General features: G+C 44.0%; 2 protein-coding genes and 1 pseudogene across 6 annotated transcripts in view; 1 reads left to right on the top strand and 2 right to left on the bottom strand.

Annotated features, from left to right (window-relative positions):
* The first annotated feature begins 649 nt into the window (after positions 1–649).
* On the top strand, positions 650–3,391 carry COX14 (cytochrome c oxidase assembly factor COX14). 2 transcript variants are annotated; one of them, XR_013229542.1, is made up of 2 exons: positions 650–842; positions 3,002–3,391. XR_013229542.1 is itself a non-coding variant. In XM_077328657.1 (2 exons), the coding sequence occupies exon 2, from the start codon at positions 3,007–3,009 to the stop codon at positions 3,184–3,186; it is 180 nt and encodes a 59-aa protein (XP_077184772.1). In that variant the 5' UTR covers positions 663–842; positions 3,005–3,006; the 3' UTR covers positions 3,187–3,391. The 2 variants fall into 2 exon arrangements, 1 of the variants encoding a protein (XP_077184772.1); XM_077328657.1 differs by having other exon boundaries at positions 663–842; positions 3,005–3,391.
* Positions 3,392–4,596: 1,205 nt separating this feature from the next.
* The window catches only part of CERS5 (ceramide synthase 5), a 49,556-nt gene continuing 30,527 nt past the window's right edge, over positions 4,597–23,625 (bottom strand). For 3 of the 4 annotated variants that reach the window (XM_077328651.1, XM_077328653.1, XM_077328654.1), the window contains 4 exons: positions 20,711–20,839; positions 19,112–19,218; positions 15,422–15,578; positions 4,597–7,097 (listed from right to left, as the gene is read on the bottom strand). In XM_077328651.1, coding sequence (XP_077184766.1) covers positions 6,960–7,097; positions 15,422–15,578; positions 19,112–19,218; positions 20,711–20,839 — 531 coding nt within the window. In that variant the 3' untranslated portion in view covers positions 4,597–6,959. Of the gene's footprint in view, positions 7,098–10,580; positions 10,673–15,421; positions 15,579–19,111; positions 19,219–20,710; positions 20,840–23,625 lie in introns of all 4 variants that reach the window. The other variant, XR_013229541.1, reaches the window with a different exon arrangement.
* On the bottom strand, positions 20,854–22,391 carry LOC143833163 (uncharacterized; annotated as a pseudogene).

Raw genomic sequence — 23,625 nt, forward strand, 5'->3', positions numbered from 1 at the left:
TACCATGAGACTCAATTCTGTCCTCAGCAGACTGACAGGGCTACCCTTTTGAACAGACGCTTTGGATTCCTGATCGCATTTCTCTGAATACAATTTCTGTAGTAAGAAAAGGGGATTTGGTCTTATATCTCAAGACAATCAAGCAAAAAGGACGGATGCTTGGTTTCGGTTCTGTAGTTGACTACGAGTCTGCAACCCTGTTTTTAATAGCTAAGAATTCCTCAAGCAGGACAGCTGTTATGTGCTCTGATGTGTTCAATGTTATCGGCAATTATTTATTATTATTATTATTATTATTATTATTATTCATACATCGCTGTGAGGCTAGATAAACCAGTATTATCGCCCCCACAGAGGAATGAATGTGAAAATCACGAGATTTCACATTGCAACTTCCCATACATTACGATACGCATGCAGCCCTAAGTTCTTCAGCCATACAATGACACGCATCTAGCTCACGATGCTCAATATAACTCCCGCGACCTTTCTTCCCCAACCATTACCCTATCTTCCTGGAAGAATCTCAGAGGAGAGAGGGTCTCTTTAAAAAACTACAGGTCCCAAGGTGCACTGCGGATCCGGGAGCGCTTCTTAATGGCGAGCGGCAATAGAAGCCTCCGCCTGATGTCTCTATGGCCGGAAGCGGAAAGCTGCAGGCGAGCAAGTGCCGGGCGAGGGGTCAGGGTCGCGTGAAGGGAGGGCTCTAGGCGTGCTGCTTATGCGACTGGGACCGCGAAGAAGAAAGGCCCGGAAGTAAGCCTGCCAGCTGCGCGTGCAGCTCGCCACCTGCCCCGAAGAGCCTCGCAGGTGTGGGCAGCGGCTCCGGCGGTCATTGACAGGTGAGCGCCGCGACTGCCTAACGAGGAGGGACCGAGAGAGAGAGCGAAGTATCTCTTTCCTCGAACCGTAAGGTGCAATACGGAGAGCCAGCTTGGTGTAGCCTCCGGGGAGGGCGGTATATAAATGCAATTAATCAATTAATTAATAGTGGCTAGCAATGGCGGCTTCTAACCTGGCGAGGAGGGTTTGATTCCCCGCTGCTCCTTCTCCACATGCAGCCAGCTGGGTGACCTTGAGCTCGCCACAGAACTGATAGAACTGCTCTGGCCGAGATGGGGCTCTCTAATATCAGGGCTCTCTCAGCCTCACCCACCTCACAGGGTGTCTGTTGTGGGGAGAGGAATGGGAAGGCGACTGTAAGCCGCTTTGAGACTCCTGGTAGAGAAAAGCAGCATCTAAGAACCAACTCTTCTCCAATATACAAAAGAAAAATTAAAATAAGAACAAGGCAGCAATGATAAAAGCCTCTGTGGAAAAAGGCTGGGCAGCCAGTCATGCATGCTTGCAGCGGCACATGTCTGCCTCGGCGACCCAGGTACGAGCAGCACTGCTGAGGTTACTTGTGCTGCAGAAAGCAATCGGCGTGGTTTTGGCCCAGACTTATGTAGCAAGCAGAATCCTTGAAATGTCAGTATAACCCTTTCCTTCTTTCCCCACTCCCTCATTTGCCAGCACATGGGCAGATTTTGCATGGGGGGCATTTGGATCAAAACAGGTTACCTAGGTCTCTGTACTATCTTCTTTCCACACCTGCCAAAGAGTGAGTTGGTAAGAGGTTGGTAGAATGCCCTGTGCTGTTGAAGGCATTTGGAGGAAATTTTTAAAGCTTTTAAACATACCAGAATGTGTTGATCTTCTGATGTGGATAACTGCCACTCAGGGGTAAGACTAACATGGGGTGTTTTAAAAATTTGTCACTAAAAATGTTAACATAAACATGCTAAATCAGGTCACAAGATAGCAGAAAACTTAAATTCTTATTTTTCTAGGAAACACGTCACTGATGAATGTTGAGAGGCATATGCAAGGTGAAGGATGGCTGTATATTCATTGTAGGAAGCATTTGTGTGCCATGTGTGTATAAAGTACTGTAAAGTTATAGCTGACTTCTGGTAACCCATTAAGAGCTGTCAAGGGAAGAAATTGAGGTGATTTGCCACTGCCTGTCTCTCTATAGCAGCCCTGGTATTCCTTTGGTGGGTCTCTGATCCACATATTGCTTAACTTCTGAGTGCAGAACTGCTATCAGTTTCATTGGATCAATGGTAAACATAGGAACAGTCTATATTTGCTTTTTATGCATTATTGTTGCAAAAATTTGCATTATCAAGGATGTGTCCACATAAAATGATGATTTAGGATAAATGAAAAAACAAGTATTCCAAAAGTAGTGGGAGTGCATTTGTATTTATTAGACACAGTCCTGATGTGACAGTTGCTATAGTGAAGCTAAGGAAACTGATTTTCCCAATAATTTACAGCAATAAATAAAGGTGGTCTGTGATTTAATCAGGGTTATTTATGGTCCTTATGTCAAAATAACTCATCCCCCTGAATGGGAGAAGGGGATGCGGAGGACAAGACCTATAGGGGCTGGCTTCTGAAGCGGGTAACGAGTAATTTTAACTGTTTAAACTGTATTTTTATTGTTAAGGTTATTAAGATTATGTTTATAATTGTTGTGAACTGCCCTGAGCCAGCAGCGCAAAGAGGAGCACTTATAGCCACTCAATTATAAATAACAAACTTGGTGCCAACAGAGCACTTCCACAGATGGAATTATTACTACCCATAGCGATTTTCCTCAGTGCCACACCCAGTTCAGAATGCCCTATGAAATGCAGCCTAACGTTTTGGGCTGCAGTTTACTGAAGTGTTTGTGTATACATAAAGAGGATGGTCATAGTGGACAACAACAAACATCAACAACAACATAGTGGACAACAACAAAGAGGATGGTCATAGTGGACAACTGCTTGATGTGGCTCACTGTTTTTGTTGTATCAGTCCTGCTCAGGTACTGTATCTTTGGTTCCATTAAATAACCCTTATGGTACGATCTTTCTGCAATAAAGCTATCTAGGCCCTGTGTAAATAAAGTTTGTATTGCTTGCTATTGCTCACAAACTCAATGACTCCATCTTTGCTTTTTCCACAGCAGCAATGGTTTCTGCAAAGCAGCTGGCAAACTTTGGCTATAAAGCTGTCTCCAGCTCGATGATGGTCCTTACACTGTATGGAAGCTACCTATGTAGTGCTAGAGCATACCGTTTCTTTCAGCGCAGGAGTCTCCTAGAGCAAGTGAATGAGGAGCAGGTACATGTAGATACTGTCAAGGACTGAAGATGGTCTGTACATGACTGTTGGATTCCTATCAGTTGGTTATATTGCCCACACTCCCATCAGGAATCTCTGCCGCAAAGAATGGACATTGCACGCTGGGATGCTGAAGAGCGTAAAAACAGCCGTGTGACCATGCATTCAAACATCGTGTGCACAACGTCTCTCATTTCTGTAAATAAGTATTATTAAAGATGCGTTTACAGAATGTTTTCATCTGTTAATTTGAAAGATGGAAGACTGCAGTAGGAAGCATTACTCCTCTTGGGTGCCTCTGGCATTGGTCAGCAATAGCTTTTGAGTATTTATGACAATTCCTTTGTTGTAGTTAGGACTGCCAGCTTTGGCAAATACCTGGATATTTTGGGGGTGTACCCTGGTGAGGGGAGGGACTATTACAGGGGTGGCCAAACTGTGTATGGTGCTGGCAAAGCTCTTGGTAATTGTAGTTCATGGCCATCCCGAGTATAATGCCACAAAATCGATCCTTCAGAGCAGCCATTTTCTCAAGAACTTATCTCAGTTACCTTTAGATCAACTTGAATGGCAGATCTCTCGGTGGCACCTCTAGCTGTAGTTAACTTCATTCATATTTTAAAACTCTGCAGGTTACACTGTCAGCGATAGGGTTGTGGGTGTCCTGCATGGTGCAGGGGGTTGGACTAGATGACCCAGGATGTCCCTTCCAACTCTAATTCTATTATTCTACTCACAACCCTAGCGCTCATCCACTGTAACCTGCCACTCCCTTGAACCTTCACAGAATCAGCTTCTCCGTCAGATGGCTATCCAGCCTCTGTTTAAAAATTTCCAAAGATGGAGAACCCACCGCCGCCAAGGAAGCCTGTTCCACTGAGAAACTGTTCTGTCAGGAACTTCTTCCAGATGTTTAGATGGAATTTCTTTTGAATTAATTTCATCCCATTGGTTCTGGTCTGTCCGTCTGGGGCAAGAGAGAACAATTCTGCTCCATCCTCAATATGACAGCCTTTTAAATACTTGAAGATGGTTATCAGATCCCCTCTCAGTTGTCTCCTCTCCAGGCTAAACAGACCAAGCTCCTCCAACCTTGCCTCATACATCTTGGTCTCCATGCCCCTCACCATCTTTGTTGCCCTCCTCTGGACACACACTTTGTCTACATCCCTCTTCAACGGGAGTGCCCAAAACTGAGTGAATGCATATCTTGTTCCTGCAACATCTGGAACTTGACTTGTGTCATGAAACAGTATCCCTGCCATCACAGTGAAGTGATGCCCAAACATCCCATTACATTAGACACTTATTCTGCTCTATTTGCATATAAGCCTTGTATGACTCAGAGAGCCATCAGCTTACGTCTCTAAACTTTAAAAAGGAACTCTTATTACCCCATAAACACTGCAAAACTGTCAATAAACTTCTACATACATCTTTTCAAAATGCTGGAAAGTGAAGCTTTATTAAATGGAGATCAAACAAGCAGCAAAAGGAAACGTGAAATATTTCCTACAAAACAAGACTGTTGAAAGTACAGATGGACTGGATCCAGTACAATTTTTCTTGCATGGGCTATATATTTCTTACACAAGCAGAAATGCAAGAAAACAACACAAATAGCCACTCATGCCAAATCAAATTTATTGTACTCCCCACTGTGTTTCTGCTTGTGCAAGGTAATGCGCAAACAATGTCTGGGCACTATAATAGAGAGAATAATGTGTTGTAAAAGCTCTTGCACACAAAAAACTGTGTGTGTGTGGATGGATCCAAGCTACTCTGTTCTTTCCAGCCTAGGTTGCTTCTGTATCAAAACACCAAAAATAGGAATACAAACTAAGGGCTAAACTAGACACGATGGTGGCCACGGGGCCAACTGGCAGCCACCAATAACATTTTAGAGGAGAATGTAGTCATTTAAACATTGCCCTGAGGACCACCTCCTGGTTGTCTTTTGCTGCTGCACTGAGGGTCCAGTCTTATTTCCCCCCTCCATGCCTGTTTGAGCACTTCAAAAGATGCAAGAGGGGAAACGAGAGCACCTCTTTCTACTACCAGCAGAAATTGTAAATGGGTACGGTCTCCTAAGAAAAGGCAGCTGTGGCCACAGATTGGCCTTTCACATCTAGGTTGCCCCCTAAGCAAGACATTACATGGGTCTCAGGAAAATGGAGTGCTGTGATCACCTTCTGAATAAATTCAGAGATGTATAGCTGTTTACCCAAAAATTGAACCCAGAATGATTGGGTGGCACTATAATAGTACCATAAATGAGTAGTAGGCACCTTTTGGCTCAATTCTTTTGGGCTCAGTACTTCATATGAGTAAGATAAGTGCATGTTGAGTTCATAAAAGATCTAGGAAAACATAAGCTGGCTGCTAACTACTGAACTATAAGCATGGGATAAGGTTCTGAACATGTGATGGCAACTCTTACATGATCAGAGGAAGAGCACAGCAGGATGGTTGGGGTTCAAGTACTGGAATGATTAGTGAAACCAGCATTGTGTGTGTGTGTGTGAATGTGTGTCACATGTACATTGTGCGTGGTGGAGTAAGAGCTTAGCAGGAACAGGCTCAGCAGTAGTGCCTTCTGAACCATCACCAACAGAGCGCTAACCATACAGAGTCCATATTGTAATCCCATTGTACAGTGGCAATGATAACCAACATTAAAATACAGCTGAAAGTAAAGCAATATTTCCAGAACATGTTCTTTAAGGCGTTTTTTAATCACAGAGTAAACAATAGTATAAAATAACTCAAGAAATTTCCAAAGCCCTGTCTTCCATCTCCCCTCTCCCCTGAAGTACCTTACAGTAAAAAAAAGGAGTGGTGGTAGGGCGACAACACAGAGCACTTGTGAAGCAACCTCTCCATCCCAGCAGCATGTCACTGAAGCAAGTGCAGGACACAAATTTCTCTTCTGAAAATATACATGACTTCCCAATTTGCCTCTATGGGGAAGTCAACGATGGATTCCAGATCATCCATGACGGCTAACCCAGCACAGAGACCTATAAACTGTTGATGTAGCTATGTGCCTTCACATCCACAGGATTTGTAGGGGGAAGCTGGAGATTTCAGACAACCACAGTGAAGACTTGGTGGATGCTACTTTTTAAAAGTAACTACTGCAAGTTTGGTCCAGTTCCGACCCCAAAACAGGCAGACATAACTTTCTTAGTACATCACAGCCCAATGATTATTAGTGACTCCTTGAGTTCATCTGGCTCTATCACAACCACCTGGTTGCTATGCCTAGCTGCTTAACAGTATAGACTTGACAGGATACAACTTTTGCGTCCGTTGCTGAAAAATTAGACTAGATCATGCTGTCAAAAGATTATAGAGTGCATTCAAGAAGCAGCAGACAGAAACTGCTGGAGATCAAAACCTCCATAGGCCCACTCCAAACATTTTCCCTCAAAATTTAAGTTGATCAAAACAACACATAAACTCGCAACCTGTCACTCGTTCGCTCGCTCGCTCTCTCTCACACACACACACACACACACACACTTCAACAAAAATATTTTCGCTGGGATACTATTAAATACAAAATGACTTATTGTCTTTAAAAAGGGAAACACGAAATAAGTTTTGCACTAAAAATCAGCTTGATCCCTTCTGTGCAAAATTGGCTGTGCCTGTGCCCGTTTTAGGTTTGCTGAGGACGAGGGGGCAGCTTGATTAAAGACTTCTTTAGAATGTAGAGTTCAGGACATCTAGAAATTTGAACACAAGTCTCTATGTCCTGGAGGCTTCCCCTGCCCCCAGTCTTCTTCCTTGCGTGCCTATTGGCCACTACTTATGTGACCATTAATCCGATTGGCGCCATTGCTTGCAGTGCTACGGATTCCTTTTCTACTGTTTGAAGCTGCATCTTCCTCATCAGAGCTACTCTCCACATCACTGCGATCATCTTTTGATACCTGGAAGGAAGGAAGCAGAGTAATTTCAGTGCAAATACAGGGCAGCTTAAATATTAGGCTCAGCACAGCATATGCTGTAATTTGTTGTTTAATAGGATCCCTTTTCATAGTCATTTGTGAAGCACGTACCTTCGTACAGGAATACTTATTCAACACAGTGGCAGGAGGCAATACAATAAATATAATTAATATAATTACTTCTATCTGGAGGAACAAAGTCTGGTTTGGGGTAACTGGAGGCTCTGATGTGGGATAACTTTTAGCCAGTCCTTATGAAGTATGACCTTTGCTGACACCTTTGACTATCCTGCAAGCCTATTCCTTAATGAAGACAAAGGCTCTCTGTACTTTGGAAGTTACCTTTTTTTTATCCAGTGCATCTCCACTAGGGCACATCTGTCTGTACTTGACTGTAGGAGACCTTTAAGGATAGGTTAAAACCATGGCACTAACACTCTTTTCTTCCCCCTGGCTGTAGAACAAGCAGATCTTGGTTGTTTCTATGGACAGAAACCTGGTTGTTGAAACCTGGCTGGGTGATACCAACCCTCAACTAGTTGGGGCTATTCTCTCTCTCTCTCTCTTTCCCAAGGAATTTAAAATAATAAATAAACAGCCTTGCCTCATCTATTTACTCATTTCCCTGTTCCCCTTTTCACGTTAAGTATTGCCACACCAACTCTGCCCACTAGAAGACAGAAAGTACTGAGAACACATCTCTACTTCTAGAAGAACACAGCTTTCCAAGAAAGAGGTAGGTAGATTGACACCACTATTCACATCTAACGAGTACCAACTTAGGCTTTTCTTTTTTTCTCTTCTAGAAACAGTACACGATCACAGGAAAACCCACTGATTAAGTCCCTGTAACTTGACACATTTTCATATGGCCAGAATCAGCACCAATGAAGTCACCTCACCCCGTTAGGTGTCAGTTGTATTCACTAACCCCATACAAGAACATATCAAAATAGGAACCACACTGTAACACAGATGAGTATTTTGGGCCATGTCATAGGTGACATAACAAGATCTAAGTCTTCAAATACGGATCCCCAAGTAAGAGTAAAAATATGCATTGTGATACTTACTGAAATGCTACTGCTGTACAGGATATGCAGGGTTTTGGGTTATACAAAACTCTTAAATCTGTAACTGAACAATTGTATGTACCTACAGCAACAAGATCTAATGTCACCTTCTGTTCTGTTTATATAATTTACCACAAGGTGGCAATCTACTATTGCAGGTGTAAGGAACCAAGTGTTACCAGCAAACCAGACTGTTCTTTAAGACTTCAGTGTGCTGATCCACTGACACCTTACTACATATAACACCTGCCAAGGTCAGATCCTACACCTGTGAGCCAACAACTAATAGCACTGCTTTACATAACATGGCTGCTATTTCTTCTCTTGCAAGCACGCACAGGGCGTGCTCGGACTAACCTTACCCCTGATTACTCCTCGCCAGGCGTGTGGACTTTGAACAGTCCTAAGAAGGCACGCTGAAAGAACAGTATGATAACTGGCTGTGGCAAGTTAATGATTGCTAAGGCAAACTGCAGCTTATTCCCAGTGCTACAAAGACCGTGCTTTTGCCTAGGAGCTTCTGGATTTTATATACTTTCAAGATCATAAAACCAAATGGGAGGATAGATGAACTAACAAAGCCATATTCTACTTTAAAACCATTTGTGATTATGCTTTGTCATGATGCAGGCACTCAAAATGCCATTTGGTAGGGCTGTACCCCTCTCCAAGTTCCAAGGTATTTCAACTGTACCTGGTGCTAGTTTTAATCTTCAGTAGTCCATAGCCTGGATCCATCTGTCCCAGGGATCCTTGCCCCCACAGAGATCCTTGCCAATCCCTTTACATCATTTATCATTTATTTATTCTTAGATTATTATTATTTTATTATATTATTATTATATCCTGGCACTCCCACAAAGGCTCGTGGCAGCTAACAATAAACGTAAAAACCCCAATAAAACCCCGTAAGACAATTTAAAACAGTCAAAACCCACCCCTTTAACCCCCACCCCTTCCCAGGAGGCTCATCAGGAACAGCCTCAGTTTCAGGCTTCTATTCTCTGCCGCTAAGATGAACCCTATTGAGTCCTGGCAATTTTGGATCCCATGGAACAACCTTCCAAGACAAACCTGCAAGCAGCAAAGGGACTTCAATTTAAGCAAGTGTTAACCTGACTGGATGCTCAAATTATGCACTGTTTTGTGCCACAAGCTTCTCCAGTGTTTTATATATTCTGAAAAGTCTTAAAAGACTAACACATCTTTAAAGGTAAAGGTATCCCCTGTGCAAGCACTGGGTCATGTCATAGGGTGACGCCCTCTAGCGTTTTCATGGCAGACTCAATACGGGGTGGTTTGCCAGTGCCTTCCCCAGTCATTACCGTTTACCCCCTAGCAAGCTGGGTACTCATTTTACCGACCTCGGAAGGATGGAAGGCTGAGTCAATCTTGAGCCGGCTGCTGGGATCGAACTCCTAGCCTCATGGCCAGAGCTTTCAGACTGCTTGTTTGCTGCCTTACCACTCTGCACCACAAGAGGCTCTTTTTGAATAAATAATATTGTTAATTAGGCTCGCCCATGTCCTTCATAAAGTTTTTATCTCTAGGATCTGACATTACATTTTTGGCACACGTGGCCCAGCCTGATATTTATATCAGATCTGGCCCTTGTAACAAATGAGTTTAATATCTCTGCCCTACAAGGCTGTCATACGTAGGCTATGATTTGATGGCGGCAGGGAGAAGATGGGGAATTATAGTGACTAAGTATTTGGTATCCTCATTAAGCAACTATTCTCTGCAATAATACATTTGAATTATGTGCTGCGCAATTATGTATTGCTTGCATTACCTAATCCCCTTGACCCAATAATAATTCTTTAAAAAATAATCACAAAGAGCAAATTCACTCATAATCTGATGATGTGGGCTCGAGCTTATGCTGAAATAAAATATTAATTTATTTAAATCATGCATTGACTGACTTTCAACTTTGCAGAGCTCAAGATGGCTTATAATGTAAATGTGTGCATAAAAATATTTAAAAGACCACAATTTACTGTTTAAGATTCTATAAGGCTCCTGTTTATTATGGCTGAAAGACTAACCCTGAAATTAGGTACTGTGAAGTTTATAATTCTCCATGTCACTTTTATTTCACTTATAAAGGAGCATGGGATAAAAATTACAAATAGCAACAGGATGGATCACATCATGGTTTTACACAGAGATGAAGGTCGTCTACAACAATTAATTATGTCAGTATAGACCTTTTGACTTTCTTGCAACCATTCTTCAGATTACAAGGGTTTTTAAATAAATGTTGATGGTTGAACAGTGGCTGGCTTGAGACTAAACACTTTTCAGAATTTCACCATTAAAGCTAAGTTTAAAAAAAAATCACCCACCCACCCACCCGGGCAGCAGCAATGGCAGAGATTACACTTACATACAAAAAGTGGAAGAGATCCAGCTTCAATCTGGCACAGAAAAAAGGAGTGAGAGAGAATACAGAGGAGAGTCCTTCCCTGACTAGGTCACCTGATTAAGAGAAAAGCAAGAAAAGGAGAGAGATGCAGACCTCCTGCAAGACACCACAACTTGAAGGTCAACTACAAACATTCAGCAGCCAGAGGAATTAAAACACAAGTATTACATTAAATTGCAAGTATGAAACAAAGGAAAGAAAGGGCAGGAAGCATCCAATCCAAAATGCAAAATAAGAAAAGAATTAGAATTTCCTCAAAGTAAACTAGTCCTCGAAAGCAAGCACTATGTTGAAAACTGTACACAAAGGGGTGGATCCCATAAAGAATTCCTGCTGATGGAAGACAGGAATATCCTCTATCCCTCAAGTGTTGTAGGAGGGGGGAAGATTAAGCTGCAGGAGGAGTGCAAAGACAAAAAAGCGTTGCTTCACTGACAGAATTCCTTTGGCGATGGTGGAAAGCACTGACAAATCACAGCCAACTTCCAGCAACCCCATACGGTTCTCGAGGCAAGAGACATTCAAAGATGGTATTGTCAATGCCAGAAACCTGGGATGTCTCTGGCGATCTCACATCTAAATGCTAACAAGGCTCGTGTTTCCAACTTCCAGGTGGTAGATTTCCCAGGATCACGACTGATCTCTAGGCGAGAGAGTTCAGTTTCCCTGGAGAAAATGGCTGCTTTGGAGAGTGAGCTGTGGCATTATACTCTGCTCCCCCCTCACCAAACCCCATTTTCCTCAGTCACTCCTCCCCCAAGAAAATCTCCACGTATTTTCCAATCCAGAACTGGCAATCTGATACTGGTTAGCTTCCAAGGCCTGGTGAGAGTGTGCTACCCTGGTCCAACCAGGTCAAGGCAGAAATCCTTTAGGCCAGGGGTAGTCAACCTGTGGTCCTCCAGATGTCCATGAACTACAATTCCCAAAAGCCCCTGCCAGCATTTGCAAATACTGGCAGGGGCTCTTGGGAATTGTAGTCCATGGACATCTGGAGGACCACAGGTTGACTACCCCTGCTTTAGGATCCAAGCCAAAACTTCTACCGAACTGTTGTGAAAACTGGTGTTCACAAAAAAAAATTATTTAATTTCTTTTTAAAAATAAATACACATTTTTCACAAACAGTGCTGTATGAACAGGTGACCCTCACTTATTTCTCGCATCAAGGTTTCCTTCTCACCCCACCAAACCTTCCATAAAGAGAAGAGCACGCTTCCCTTAGGCTAAGCAAAGGTTCTCCTTCAAGGCATGAAGAACTAATTTGACTACTAACCAGGAATCTTTCTTCTCTCATCCACTCCCCTTAGGGAAAAAAGTTCTCTCAATGGCACTGACTTCCAAAGTTCTTCAAGTTAGTAGTTTCCATGTACACAAAAGCAGATTAAGGTGTAACAATATTTGTACTCAGTGGTTATGCAATCACCTCTGCAGAAGGAGTTCAATGCAAGGTGCTTTAGCTCTTTCAGTACTTGGATAAACGGTTCTACAGGATTCCAGTCAGGAGCTAATGATATCCCTTAGATCAGTGGTCCCCAACCTTTTTATCACTGGGGACCAGTCAATGCTTGACAATTTTACCGAGGCCCAGGGGGGTGGGGGGAGTCTTTTGCCAAGGGGCATCGCCGCCACTGCCTGAGCCCCTGCTCCACTTGCTTTCCCGCCGGTGCCCCTGACTTCCCACTGCCTGCTGGGGGGTGCTGCCAGCAGCAGCTGCGCGGTGCCACGCCGTGCCACGCCAGGGGGGATCCCCAGCCACGGCAGCCACTGAAGAACACCAAAGGTGAGCCAGCGGCAGAGTGGCAGGGCAGCCCCTGAAGCAGCAGCTGGTGAGGAGAATGAGGAGGATGAGGAGGCCCGGTACCGACTGATCCACGGACTGGGACCGGTCTCCGGACCAGTGATTGGGGACCGCTGCCTTAGATCAATTCAGTACCTAGAGCTAAGATTGCCATTCACAGTAGTTAGCAAAGTGAAGTAGAACTTCCTCAGAGTAGCACAGTGAACTGCCTGAAGAACACGAGCACATACTGTCTTAAACTAGATGATTACAACGCAGGATCCTCATTGCAGGATATCCTTGCCTTGAACCTGCAACATTTGTGTTTAAAAGATGGGACATTCCACCAATGTGTCATGGTATTCCAGTTTCCATTAATTAGTATACTCTGCAATGACACTCTCCTTTTCTATTTCCATATTTTCGAAAACACTTCTCATTGGCCTTAAATCTATGGACGAATCCACAGAGGAAGTATCAGAGTATGATCTTCAAGAAGAGGAGAGGCTTCCATTGTTTTATGAATACTTCCCTATGACTAGCAGAAGACATTTTGAATAACTAATTTGGAACACTGTGACATGATTCAGTCATTTAGTACTTAGTGCTGTTTTGGTGAGCATAGTGCCAGAATTCAGACTATTTCCCATTTCAGTCAAGCATCCCATCTCCTCCAGCTGAGAGAATGCTGAACAGGTAACAAGCTTATGCTCATCTCACTGGGGGCCTGACCTCTGCAATGGGCATACATGCTGACTGGTCTAAGCTGTACCTTAATGTTACTGGCTGTGAGAAAGACATGTGGCCAGCCTAAGTAGGTATAGGTATACAAAGTCTGCAGGTTCAAGAAGTAAAAAGGGGATGAACAGAGCTTCTAGGAGTCAGTGGATGGACTTTCAATACACTGAAGAGAGTCATATCCCCCCCCCCCAAAAAAAATAGCTGGGCAAGTTACTTCCCTCTCTGTGCCTTTTCTACTGACCTCTCATGCAAGTCCTTCCAAGAAATTCTAAATTACAAGCGAATTTGTGGGGGGCCATCTCATTTCTCCCTGCTTCTCCTCACACACTATTAATTATTTCCTGACTCCTGGCAGCCCCATATCCTCTCTCTTTCCCACCCAGTTAAAAACAGTAGCATATTTAGGGGGTGGCAAGTAGGACACGTGCCCTCGGTGCCACACAGGATGGGCGCCCACCCTCCCAAATGATGCCCTGAGTGGCCATCACCACAGCCTTCCAATTCCCACCACCAGCACACCTTGTCAACCCAGCCATGCTGCAGGCCATGTGCTGAGCAGACATTTGCAAAGCGCCGCAGCCTCAATAGCCCACTTGGCGACATCACATGTGCTACTCTCGGGCTGGCTGCCCCTCCATCTAGGCTCCCTGTTAGCTGCACATCCTCTGCTGCCTACCCTCAGCCTCAGGCTGTGGTAACAATGAGCCCCACCCCATCAGCCACTAGAGACTGAGCATGCAGGTAGCTGTAGCAGCCACAGGCTTGCCAGCACTCGCTCATCCCTTTTCTGGCTTGGCTGCCTGCTTAGCAGGTGCCTGCAGCTTGCCCTACCTGGTGCTCATCTCTAGGCCCAGACAGAAGAACAGGGTGGGAGCAGGCCTCCTGGCCAAGCATCTTTGAGCAAATGGTGTGTGTGGGTGGAAGTTGTCCAGAAAGTGGCCAGGTGCATGCTCTACTAACTCCAAAATCTACCAAGCACACAACTCCACCCACATCACCAAGCCCCACCAACACTACCCCTGCCCTGGGGGCCAAATACACTAGGTATGTCCCTGCCTTTATCTGCCCCTACATATTCAGCTATATTTATTAACTTCATTTATCTCCCACCTTTCTCACCAGTGAGGACTTACATCACTCTCCTGTTCTCCATTTCATCCTGAGAATAACATTGAGAGACAGGCCAGGCTGGGAGTAAGGAACAGGCCCTAGATCACTTAGTAAGCTTCCATGACAGAATTAGAATTTAAATTTAAATCTGGGTCTCCCAAATAGCCACATATAACTACTACATCAAAACAGGCTCCCTCCCCTCCCCCTGCTCTTTTTTGACAAGGCTTGAAGGCTGGCAATATTCTTGTGATTGCCTAGTAATGGCCACTATAGACAACATTTGTTTCTTAAGGTTACAAGTGTCTACAAACTTGGAGATCTCTCACATTTCTGGATGATTGGTGTGGTATGTTCATAGCTACAATTGCAAGATTTAAATGCCTATGTTGAATGATAGGGTTGTGAGTGCAGGCGGTTGGACTAGATAACCCATGAGGTCCCTTCCAACCCTATTATTCTATGATTCTATGTTTCAGGCCAGGAAATAACACCAACCAACACTAACCTCCCTACCTGAGAATTCATCTACTGGGGGGGGAGAGAAACCCTCCAAACTCTTACTAACCCTCAGCAAGGTTCTAGATCAGGGGTAGTCAAACTGCGGCCCTCCAGATGTCCATGGACTACAATTCTCATGAGCCTCTGCCAGCAAATGTGAATGCTGGCAGGGGCTCATGGGAATTGTAGTCCATGGACATCTGGAGGGCCGCAGTTTGACTACTCCTGTTCTAGATTATTAAGAGAAGGCAGTTTTAAATGTTTTAATAATCAAATCTTTATATGACTGTTTTAAAAGCTGTTGTTACCCAACCTGATCCCACCAGGGAAGGGCTGGATACAAAAATAAAGTTGTTTATTATAATTATTATAGGTATGGCCCCATTGAAAATTAGAGATACTGATGTGAAATGCTTAATTTTGGAAACCAAGTAAATTATGCACTTAACTTGATTTATGCAACTTACTGTAGGGGTAGAGCCTAAATTTTTATTGGTGCAAAAAAGGCACATAACCATGACAAGGAAACTAAAGACACAAATCACTATCATAAGTCCTTCCTTCTTTAGAACTAGAGGCATCTGTGAACCTATTGAGAAGGTAAAAAGCTATGGCAGAGAGATTTTTAAGGTTAGGGGGAAAAAAGCAAAATCTAGCTAGCCAGTAATACCTTTCCTCGTGCCAGGGCCTTGTAGGCAACACGGAGGATGAAATAAGACCAGATAACATGTAGAACTTGTAAGATTAGAAGAAGTCCATTGAATAGCCACCACGATGAATAAGGGCCAATCAGTTCCCAGCTTTCAAACAGTGTTGTATTAAGTATCCTGCAAGACAAAGAAAGGTACAGCTTGTTAACACTGGCTGGTTTGCTTATTTCCCACAACTCCCAACTTTTCACTGGAAACAAAACTGACTGTAACATGGAAAGCATAACAAGCTTGTCCTTCCCAGAATGTTGACACCTCCAATCTTAGGAATCCCAGCAGGTGAGCAGAAATTCCTGAAATAGTTGAGGCTTTTAACTAATACTGTCCCACAAATGTTTGTATTCCACAGTTGAGCGAAAGGATGAAATGGTCACCAATTCATCCTGTTTCTAAAGGACATACATATAGTGTGCCCTCTCCATTACAAAGTCTCAAATGCTGAAGAAGGGGCATCATTTTTCTTTTTTAAAACCTTCCCCCATCAAGCAGTCATTTGAAACAGGATTACACAAAGCTGCAATTTAACTTTTAAAAAAAAGTTCCAGAAAGATCTCACCATGGACTCCTCAACCTCCCGTCCAGTTAATCTCTTTCTAAACCTATCCATACAGTCAAGATTATTTCAGTGAATACTTGGTAGCATCTGAAATTATTCACGTGATTCACAGCTTATTCAAGTTGGTAACATATGCTTTGGGGTCATTTCTCCAACAAGGTCACATTAAAAAAAAAATACTGTGCATGGTTTTGCGCAGGTTCAAGTGTTGTTACAGGATTGTTGTATTTTCTGAGATGTTTTGCTCTCAGTTGTTGTAAAAGGGGTTGAATTCAGAGTTTTATTTCACAAAGAGAATTTTAGAGATGCGCAAGTTCATTGAGCAGCACCATTTAGTCTGGCTGCACTCAAAACTTTAAGGCTTTAAAAATATGTCCTGCATAGAATCACGCTGAGACATGCTGAGCCCCAGCCACATACCCCCATGGAGCACAGAAGCTGGAGCACAGAAGAATGCTACCCAACAACCATAAAATCCTGCTATCTCTGCATTCTTCCTCCTTTAATCTGACATCTTCCAAGCCATGAAAGTGTGCTGTGTTTTAATTTATCACATTTCTTTATTTACTTTATTTATATAGCTGAGAAAAACCTAGAACTGGAATAATGGAAAATTTAAAAAAATTAGAAGATGTTCAGAAAGCATTTATAATTGGCACCCTTTAGAGCTAGCTGATATACTCCCTCTGGTCTTCATTATCAGGCTGCCTTCTGAATTTCAGATAAAGGACCTTCCCATTCAAAAGGGAGAAAAGTTTCTATATGAAGCAATAGACTGCAATATCAGCAGTGCAGTCTCACAGCATGCATCCAGCGGAAGAACAAAGTCACCTCCCAGTGTAATCTGAGATAAACTGGTTCCCAGAGGAAACTGGGGTGATTACAATAAGCCCAGTGGAAACTGCATTAAAGATTCACCAATTCTCTTAATGCACAGCAACAGTCTGCTGAGTGACAAAACAATACAGGCTGATTGCCATGGCCCAACCATGGCAAGTGGAGTCAGCCCATGAGGATTTGTTTACTTTGTGCTCCTCAGAAAGTAGCACAGTGACATCTCAAAGCAGTTCTTACTTTAAATCCTTCCTTTGCCCCAGGGAAAACCGTATAATCAGATGTGAGGATGGCATGAATAAACAGCCCAGAAAAATACACACTTCTAATAGCATTTTGCTAATATGGAAGAATACTACTCAGCAGCAAGCGCAGAAGGACACAAGCAGGACACAAGCATACCTCAAGGGATAAATAAAGGCTTAAACACTATGTTCAGGAACAAGTTTGAAGAGCAGGCTACCAAGAACATCAATTTGATTCTCTAATGGGTACAGAAGCATTTTGCTTTCCTAATTTAAGTCCCCATAGTTTTCTGGTGCTTTTAGCTCTTAGCGTGACTCCAACAAGCAGAAGCTACCATATTATTAAAATGGTCTCCTTGAGCAATCAGAGCTTTATTGTGGAGTGGCCCCTAGGGGCCTAAGGATCCTACATCAATTAGGAACACCTGTTTTCCCTCCCCCCCATGCTAATTTGGGAAATACTTAATAGCTATGTTCCAGTGAAGGTCTTAAGAAATGTCTGGTCTACTCTTACAATGCAAATATCCCAGCAGCAACAGCAACAACAACCTAATATTATCTATGTTTAGAGTGCACTAGAATGATGAATCTACACACAAAGCTATGCTGCCCTGCAGGCCACTGCTTGTCCTTTGTGCTCATGGCATATGCTTTGACAATGAATCATGACGGCCAAGACTGTGGTACATAGCAGCAACAGAAAAGGGTGCAAATAGTAATAGTGACTGGGAAGATTGGAAAAGCGAGACATTAAACTTTCTGGAGCAGTTTCTGTAAATATGAGGAGGCCCACCTCCTAAAGAAAAACTACTCAGAAGCCACTTCATGGTGTTTTCCCTTAGGATACTATCACCTATGTATCAGAAAGAGGAATCAGTGGCAACACTCCTCCAATGAGAATGATTCGAGGCTGGGTATAGTTTACAAAGACAAAAATGAAAAGCAACAAACACACATCCATCTAGCTGAACATGAATTCCAGCAATGCAAATAGGATCACTGTCAGGAAAATGCATCAACCTGTAGCCAACAACTGATTGAAAAAGAATGAACCTTGTATGTTTTTCATTTTTTTAAAAAGTGATGTCCTCGGTGATGTCCTGGGGATCCCGAGAGCCTGCTTGGTGTAGTGGTTAGGATTTCTAATCTGGTGAGCCGAGTTTGATTCCCCGCTCCTCCTCCACATGCAGGCAGCTGGGTGACCTTGGGCTTGCCACAGCACTGATAGAACTGTTCTGACCGAGCAGGAATATCAGGGCTCTCAGCCTCACCTCCCTCACAGGGTGTCTGTTGTGCGGAGATGAAAGGGAAGGCGATTGCAAGCTGCTTTGAGACTCCTTCGGGTAGAGAAAAGTGGCATATAAGAACCAACTCTTATTTTTCTTCTAAACATAAAACTACTAGGAAGTCAACGTGGTGTAGCAGTTAAAGGGTGGAGGGCTCTAATCTGGAGAAGCAGATTCGATTACCCACTTCTCCACAAGCAGCCAGCTGAGTGACCTCGGGCAAGTCACAGAGCTTTCAGTCCCACCTACCTTACAGGATATCGTTTGTGGAGAGAGGAAGGGAAAGGAAGGGAAAACCAGGGTATAAAAAAAACAGTTACTACTGCTACTACTGCTACAGGATCCAAGTTAAATGCACAATTCTGGGAAAATAGGATGGATGCCCAGAATGGAGATTAACGAGAATGCTGCATTTCTCTTTTCATTTGATGGTGTTACTACGGCACTGAGCGACTTTGTAGAGATCAGTCTCTACCTTACGGTCACCTTTAACTATTTTGTCACAAGAGAGCATCAAGTCACGTCCTCACCTGTATTACCATCTCTGTTGCTCAACAGACAACTGAACCTTTAATGGGCACCTACTCATCACACTCCTCCAATTATTCCCATCACTGAGGACCTCAATGGAATATAGCTACTCAGTTTTAGACATCTCACTTTGGGCTTGTAACTCTCCCCCAGATCCTTTGCACAGGTAATTGACTTATACCACTCCCAGATACTTACCAGACAGGATAAATCCCCAAACGAGTAACAATAAAGATAGCACTAAACAGTATGAAGGTCGAATCACAAAATCGCTGATACTTGGCATAATTGGCCAGTTTTGCTGCCTAGGAAAAGTGGGAAGCATTAGAAAAACTCCAGCTGCCAAAACAGTAAATTCCATCATTTAGGAAACAGAGCATTAAGGCTATATGGTTCTTATAGCTAGTGCATCTGGAATACCCACATTATACAAAAAGACAAAAAACTTAGTATCAAATTTATGGTCTACATGATGAAGTGCACAAAGCGAAGGGAATGGAGCACTCAGAGGAAGAAAATTGGTGTGAAAAACTCAAAAGTGGTGTTGTGTACTTAACAGATATTTAAGCACATCATAAAGTTGTTAAGTGTTCAATGGAAGGGATTTGCAAGAAAAAGGATGTTTTTTTAAATAACAAATCTGATGGGAGAAATTAAGAATTGTTTATTTTATGATAAACAGCCTGCAAGCATTTCATATGATTACATGGTTTATCATACATTATACTCTCCCTTGAGAAAAAGTTACTTACTTAAATGAAATTTGACCTAATGGTCTTGTGCCATTCCAAAAAAACATTTCTGACCCCAGATTCAAGACTCAGATTCATTTATTTCTTCATACTATTATATCTTGTCATAGTTTAGGGAAGGAACTTTAAAATGACACGGTTGTGTTCAATCCCTGCTAGGAACACTCTTTGTTTCTGTCTAATAGGTAAATTTGCCCTCCCTTTTAAGTGTCAATCCTTTCCCTAATCCTTATCCATTATTGTTTCTCTATATATTTCTGAAACAGCCTAGGCGGTGGGACGTGTCTGGCTGTCCAAGTTGGAATAAAGCCAATCAGGGTGCAGCCAGCTTTGCCCTGCCGGGACTCTAGCCTCTTTGCTCTCAGACGCCTCAGTGCCTGGAGCTTGCAGCAGGTGAGAGGGCCCTGGGCAAAGGGTCGTGGTGGTGGGCCTCTTAGCCTGCTAGGCTGGGCCTGCTGACTGCTCGTTAAAGACTGCTAGGGAGCTGACTAGCTGACTGCTAAGGAGCTCTGTCTCGGCCCTGCTAATGAGCTGATCAGCCACCATCCGCTCAAAGCCACCTTAAGCTGCCTGGCCAGGGGCCAGGGGAGGGGACCCTTTCAGGGCCCATTCTTAGGAACAGGCTTTGAAGCTAGTTCTCTTATATTAGAATAAAAAACACATTCCAGAAACCAATGCTCCAAGGCTCAAGATAGATGGTGGGCAGAATTCATTTTGCACAGCATACCAGTTCAGGTAAATCATTAGAAAAGGGACAGGATTGCATGTTATAGAGTCCTCATGGGGGGGAACCCCAAAATGTCACAAAAAAGCCTGTTGTCAGATAAGAGTTTGCACCTCTCCAAACCAATGACAATACCTCTAAGGAAGATAAATACGTTACTAAAATGAAGGCACCCATTTTTAAGTCTACACACAATCATACCAATTCAAAAGCATTTACCTTCCCTCTTGTGGAGACTGCATTTGGATACAAATGAGATTGGTGATGAAAACACATTAGGACAAATAAGGCAGCAAACCAAATGGAAGCAGGTGTACTCACTTCTAACCAGAAATCTGCTGCATCATGAAGGCACAGGACTAGGCTTCCTACCCGTACCATGTTGGTCATATAAGAGAAGGTCATAAGTCCAATGGTAGCCAAATGGTGGACAAACATGATTAGGAAATCCTAAAAGAAGAGGCAGAAGCATGAAGAGGCTATGGATACCAAGGACTTCATGTTACACATCAACACAATCTGGATTTAGTGAGCACCTGTGAAATCTTCTCAGCATGAGGTTTATCACTTTGAAGCCAGAAGCGTTTTTGTTAACAGAATGGTGGAGTATAAATCTGCAAGGGCATCACCTTACACTGAATCAAAACTGTTGTATCAATAACATTCCTAGGAACCTATGTCTTTTCTTCCAAATATGAATGTTTCTAATTCTTTACAGCAGTAGAAAAGCTGCTGACCTTGTGGATACAAACTCTAATAAGTGTTCAGACAGAAAAGGGAGAGGAAGGTTTGAATTGCCAATAAATGGGAGGAATATGCTTAATAAATGTTGCAATTCTCTACTCTAGACTCAAGTCCAGGCACTCCTACTCCAGTGTGGTTATGTTGATATTAATTTCATTCAGTCACAAACAGAACAAGAAAAATTATTTATTTATTTATTATATTTATATGCCGCCCTCCCCAAAGACTCAGGGAGCCTTCCATACATATTGAATTCCATACAAGGAAAACTATAATCCCTACCCAATTTATGTAAACACTAGAAATATACCCCATTGCAGATTGAAATGCAATGGGCGCTAGCAGTTAATCCCCCCCCCCCCGCCCGTGGAGCAGCCTACCTAAAGCGTAGGAGGGAGGAAGAGCGGAGAGCCATTTGGAGGCATTCTCCCTCCCTCTCTGAGTTCCGTCCTTCCGGCTGCCCTGGCCGCTCGTTGCGAGCTCCTCAGGCTCTTCTCCCCGCCCCGCGGAGTGGGCGCACAGGCCGCACGGCAGGCCCTGCAGCCTTGCTGAGCAAGGCTGCTTGGCTGGCTGGCTGATGGACGGGAGAAGGAGGCTTCGGCCCAGCGGCAGCAGCAGAGGTCAGCGCAGCAGCAAGAGGCGGCGGAGGCATAGCTGCTGGGTACGGGGGCATCAGGGGCGGCGCGGACGTCTCCGGCGGCGCCGCTGATGGGGCTGCGAACTTTGCTACCGCCGCCGGCGCAGCAGAAGCCTCTGGACTGTTGGGCTGACGGCCCCACTGGCTTTGGGGCGGTCAGCGACTTGGCGGCGGGCTGCGGGGCTCGGTATTGTTGTTTGAGGAGGCGGCGGTCCAGCTTCTTCTGCGTGGCCGACAGCTGATCCTGCAGCCGCTGCTTCCGCCAGTCCAGGTAGCGCCTCCGCATGCGGTTCGCCTACCAGCCCACCAGCACCCCCGAGGCGAAGGCCAGCAGCATGGCCAACTGCACCGGCCGCTCCGACAGCGTCTCCGAACCCAGCGCCATGTGCCCCACCACGCTTCCGCCACGGCAGCCGCTCCGTCGCAGAGAGCGGCAGGAAGGGCAGAAAGCATCAGGCCGCATCAGGCAGGGAGCCCCCGGCAGCCGCGCTCCGCGCGATTGCCAGGGGCTTCCTCAGGCGTCAGGCCGGGAGCAACTCAGTTCCTGGGGCTGGGAATCAGAGGGACCAATCGGCAGGCGCAAAGCGCCTGCCGATTGGTCCCTCCAATTGTCTGTCATGAGGAAGGGTCCAATCTGGACCCTTCCTCATCCCGGACACATCCCGCCCCAGAACCCCTTACGGTTTTATTTAGTCCGTGGCGCCCGCGGTGCCACGGGCAGTTTACAGATAGCTCGCTTAAACATGGAACTTTTCCAAATCTGAACAATATTTTTTTTAACAGTTCATCATCCCCTAAACATCCACTTTATGTGCTTACCTCCACGTCCCTGTGATCTTTCTAAAATCTGGTTTGGCACAATCTTTTTGGGAAGATATGTGTTCATATGCCACGTGGAGAGGAAAGTGCAGATTTTTGCATGCTCTTACCACATTGGCACCATTCCCCCCCCCCTCTATATTTCCTCCTGAAACTGGTGGATGTTGTTGTTTTCAAAAAGGTGACTGGCATGCTGCTGTAGAACTATTTCTCTAAATTTCATCTTTCATTTTTTCAGTAAGCCTCTATCCCCTCTTTGTTGCAGAAACACATCTCTCCCTTTATATCTCCATAACAAAAGGGGATTGTGACAAAAAGAAAGGCAGGAATTCAGAGGACGTAGCAAATAGCTCTTTATAATATGAAAGTGATATGTTAGTTCTAAGTTTTCATAAGTCTGAAAAAGTCCTCGGATGATTGGGGAGGGAATGGGGGTCATGGGGGGCTGAGGCAGGGAAAGTGTGTGTGTGGGGGGGGGGACCAAAATGTGAATGCTCCATTGGCAATGAAAGTCACATAAGAATCATTGCCATGTGAAAGTAGAGAGATACAGTGTTGCCTGCTTTCTTCTCTAGAGTAGGATTTTAGTTTTAAAGGATTATGAAATAATCATCAAAAATATCAGCCTTAATGGCCAGTGAAAGAAAGGTGCTCAGCCTGGTTCTGCACACATTTCACAGATTTCAACAGGTGTTCTGATTCTTCCAAGTTTTTAACCAACCAGCAGAATAACCTGATCAGTGGCAGGTGTTAGTTTTCCAGTTTCTTTGGAGAAAGAGGTATATCCTCCACAGGCTACTACCAACAATATTTCTCATGATACTTGAGATTCCCTGGTAGACTGCAAGCTGGAACTCCAATCTTAGAAAGTACCCAACAAAAGTATACAAAGCTGGCAGAAAATTGCTGAAAGAACATCCTAAGCAACAGCAGAACACCACAAAAATTTCAAACTGTTCAATTACAGAAGGATCACCTCAAATAAAATATTTTCATGAGAAGAGAGGACACAATATTTTTCAAATACATACAAACC

The sequence above is a fragment of the Paroedura picta genome, chromosome 3 (assembly GCF_049243985.1).
Source record: "Paroedura picta isolate Pp20150507F chromosome 3, Ppicta_v3.0, whole genome shotgun sequence".
NCBI lineage: Eukaryota > Metazoa > Chordata > Lepidosauria > Squamata > Gekkonidae > Paroedura > Paroedura picta.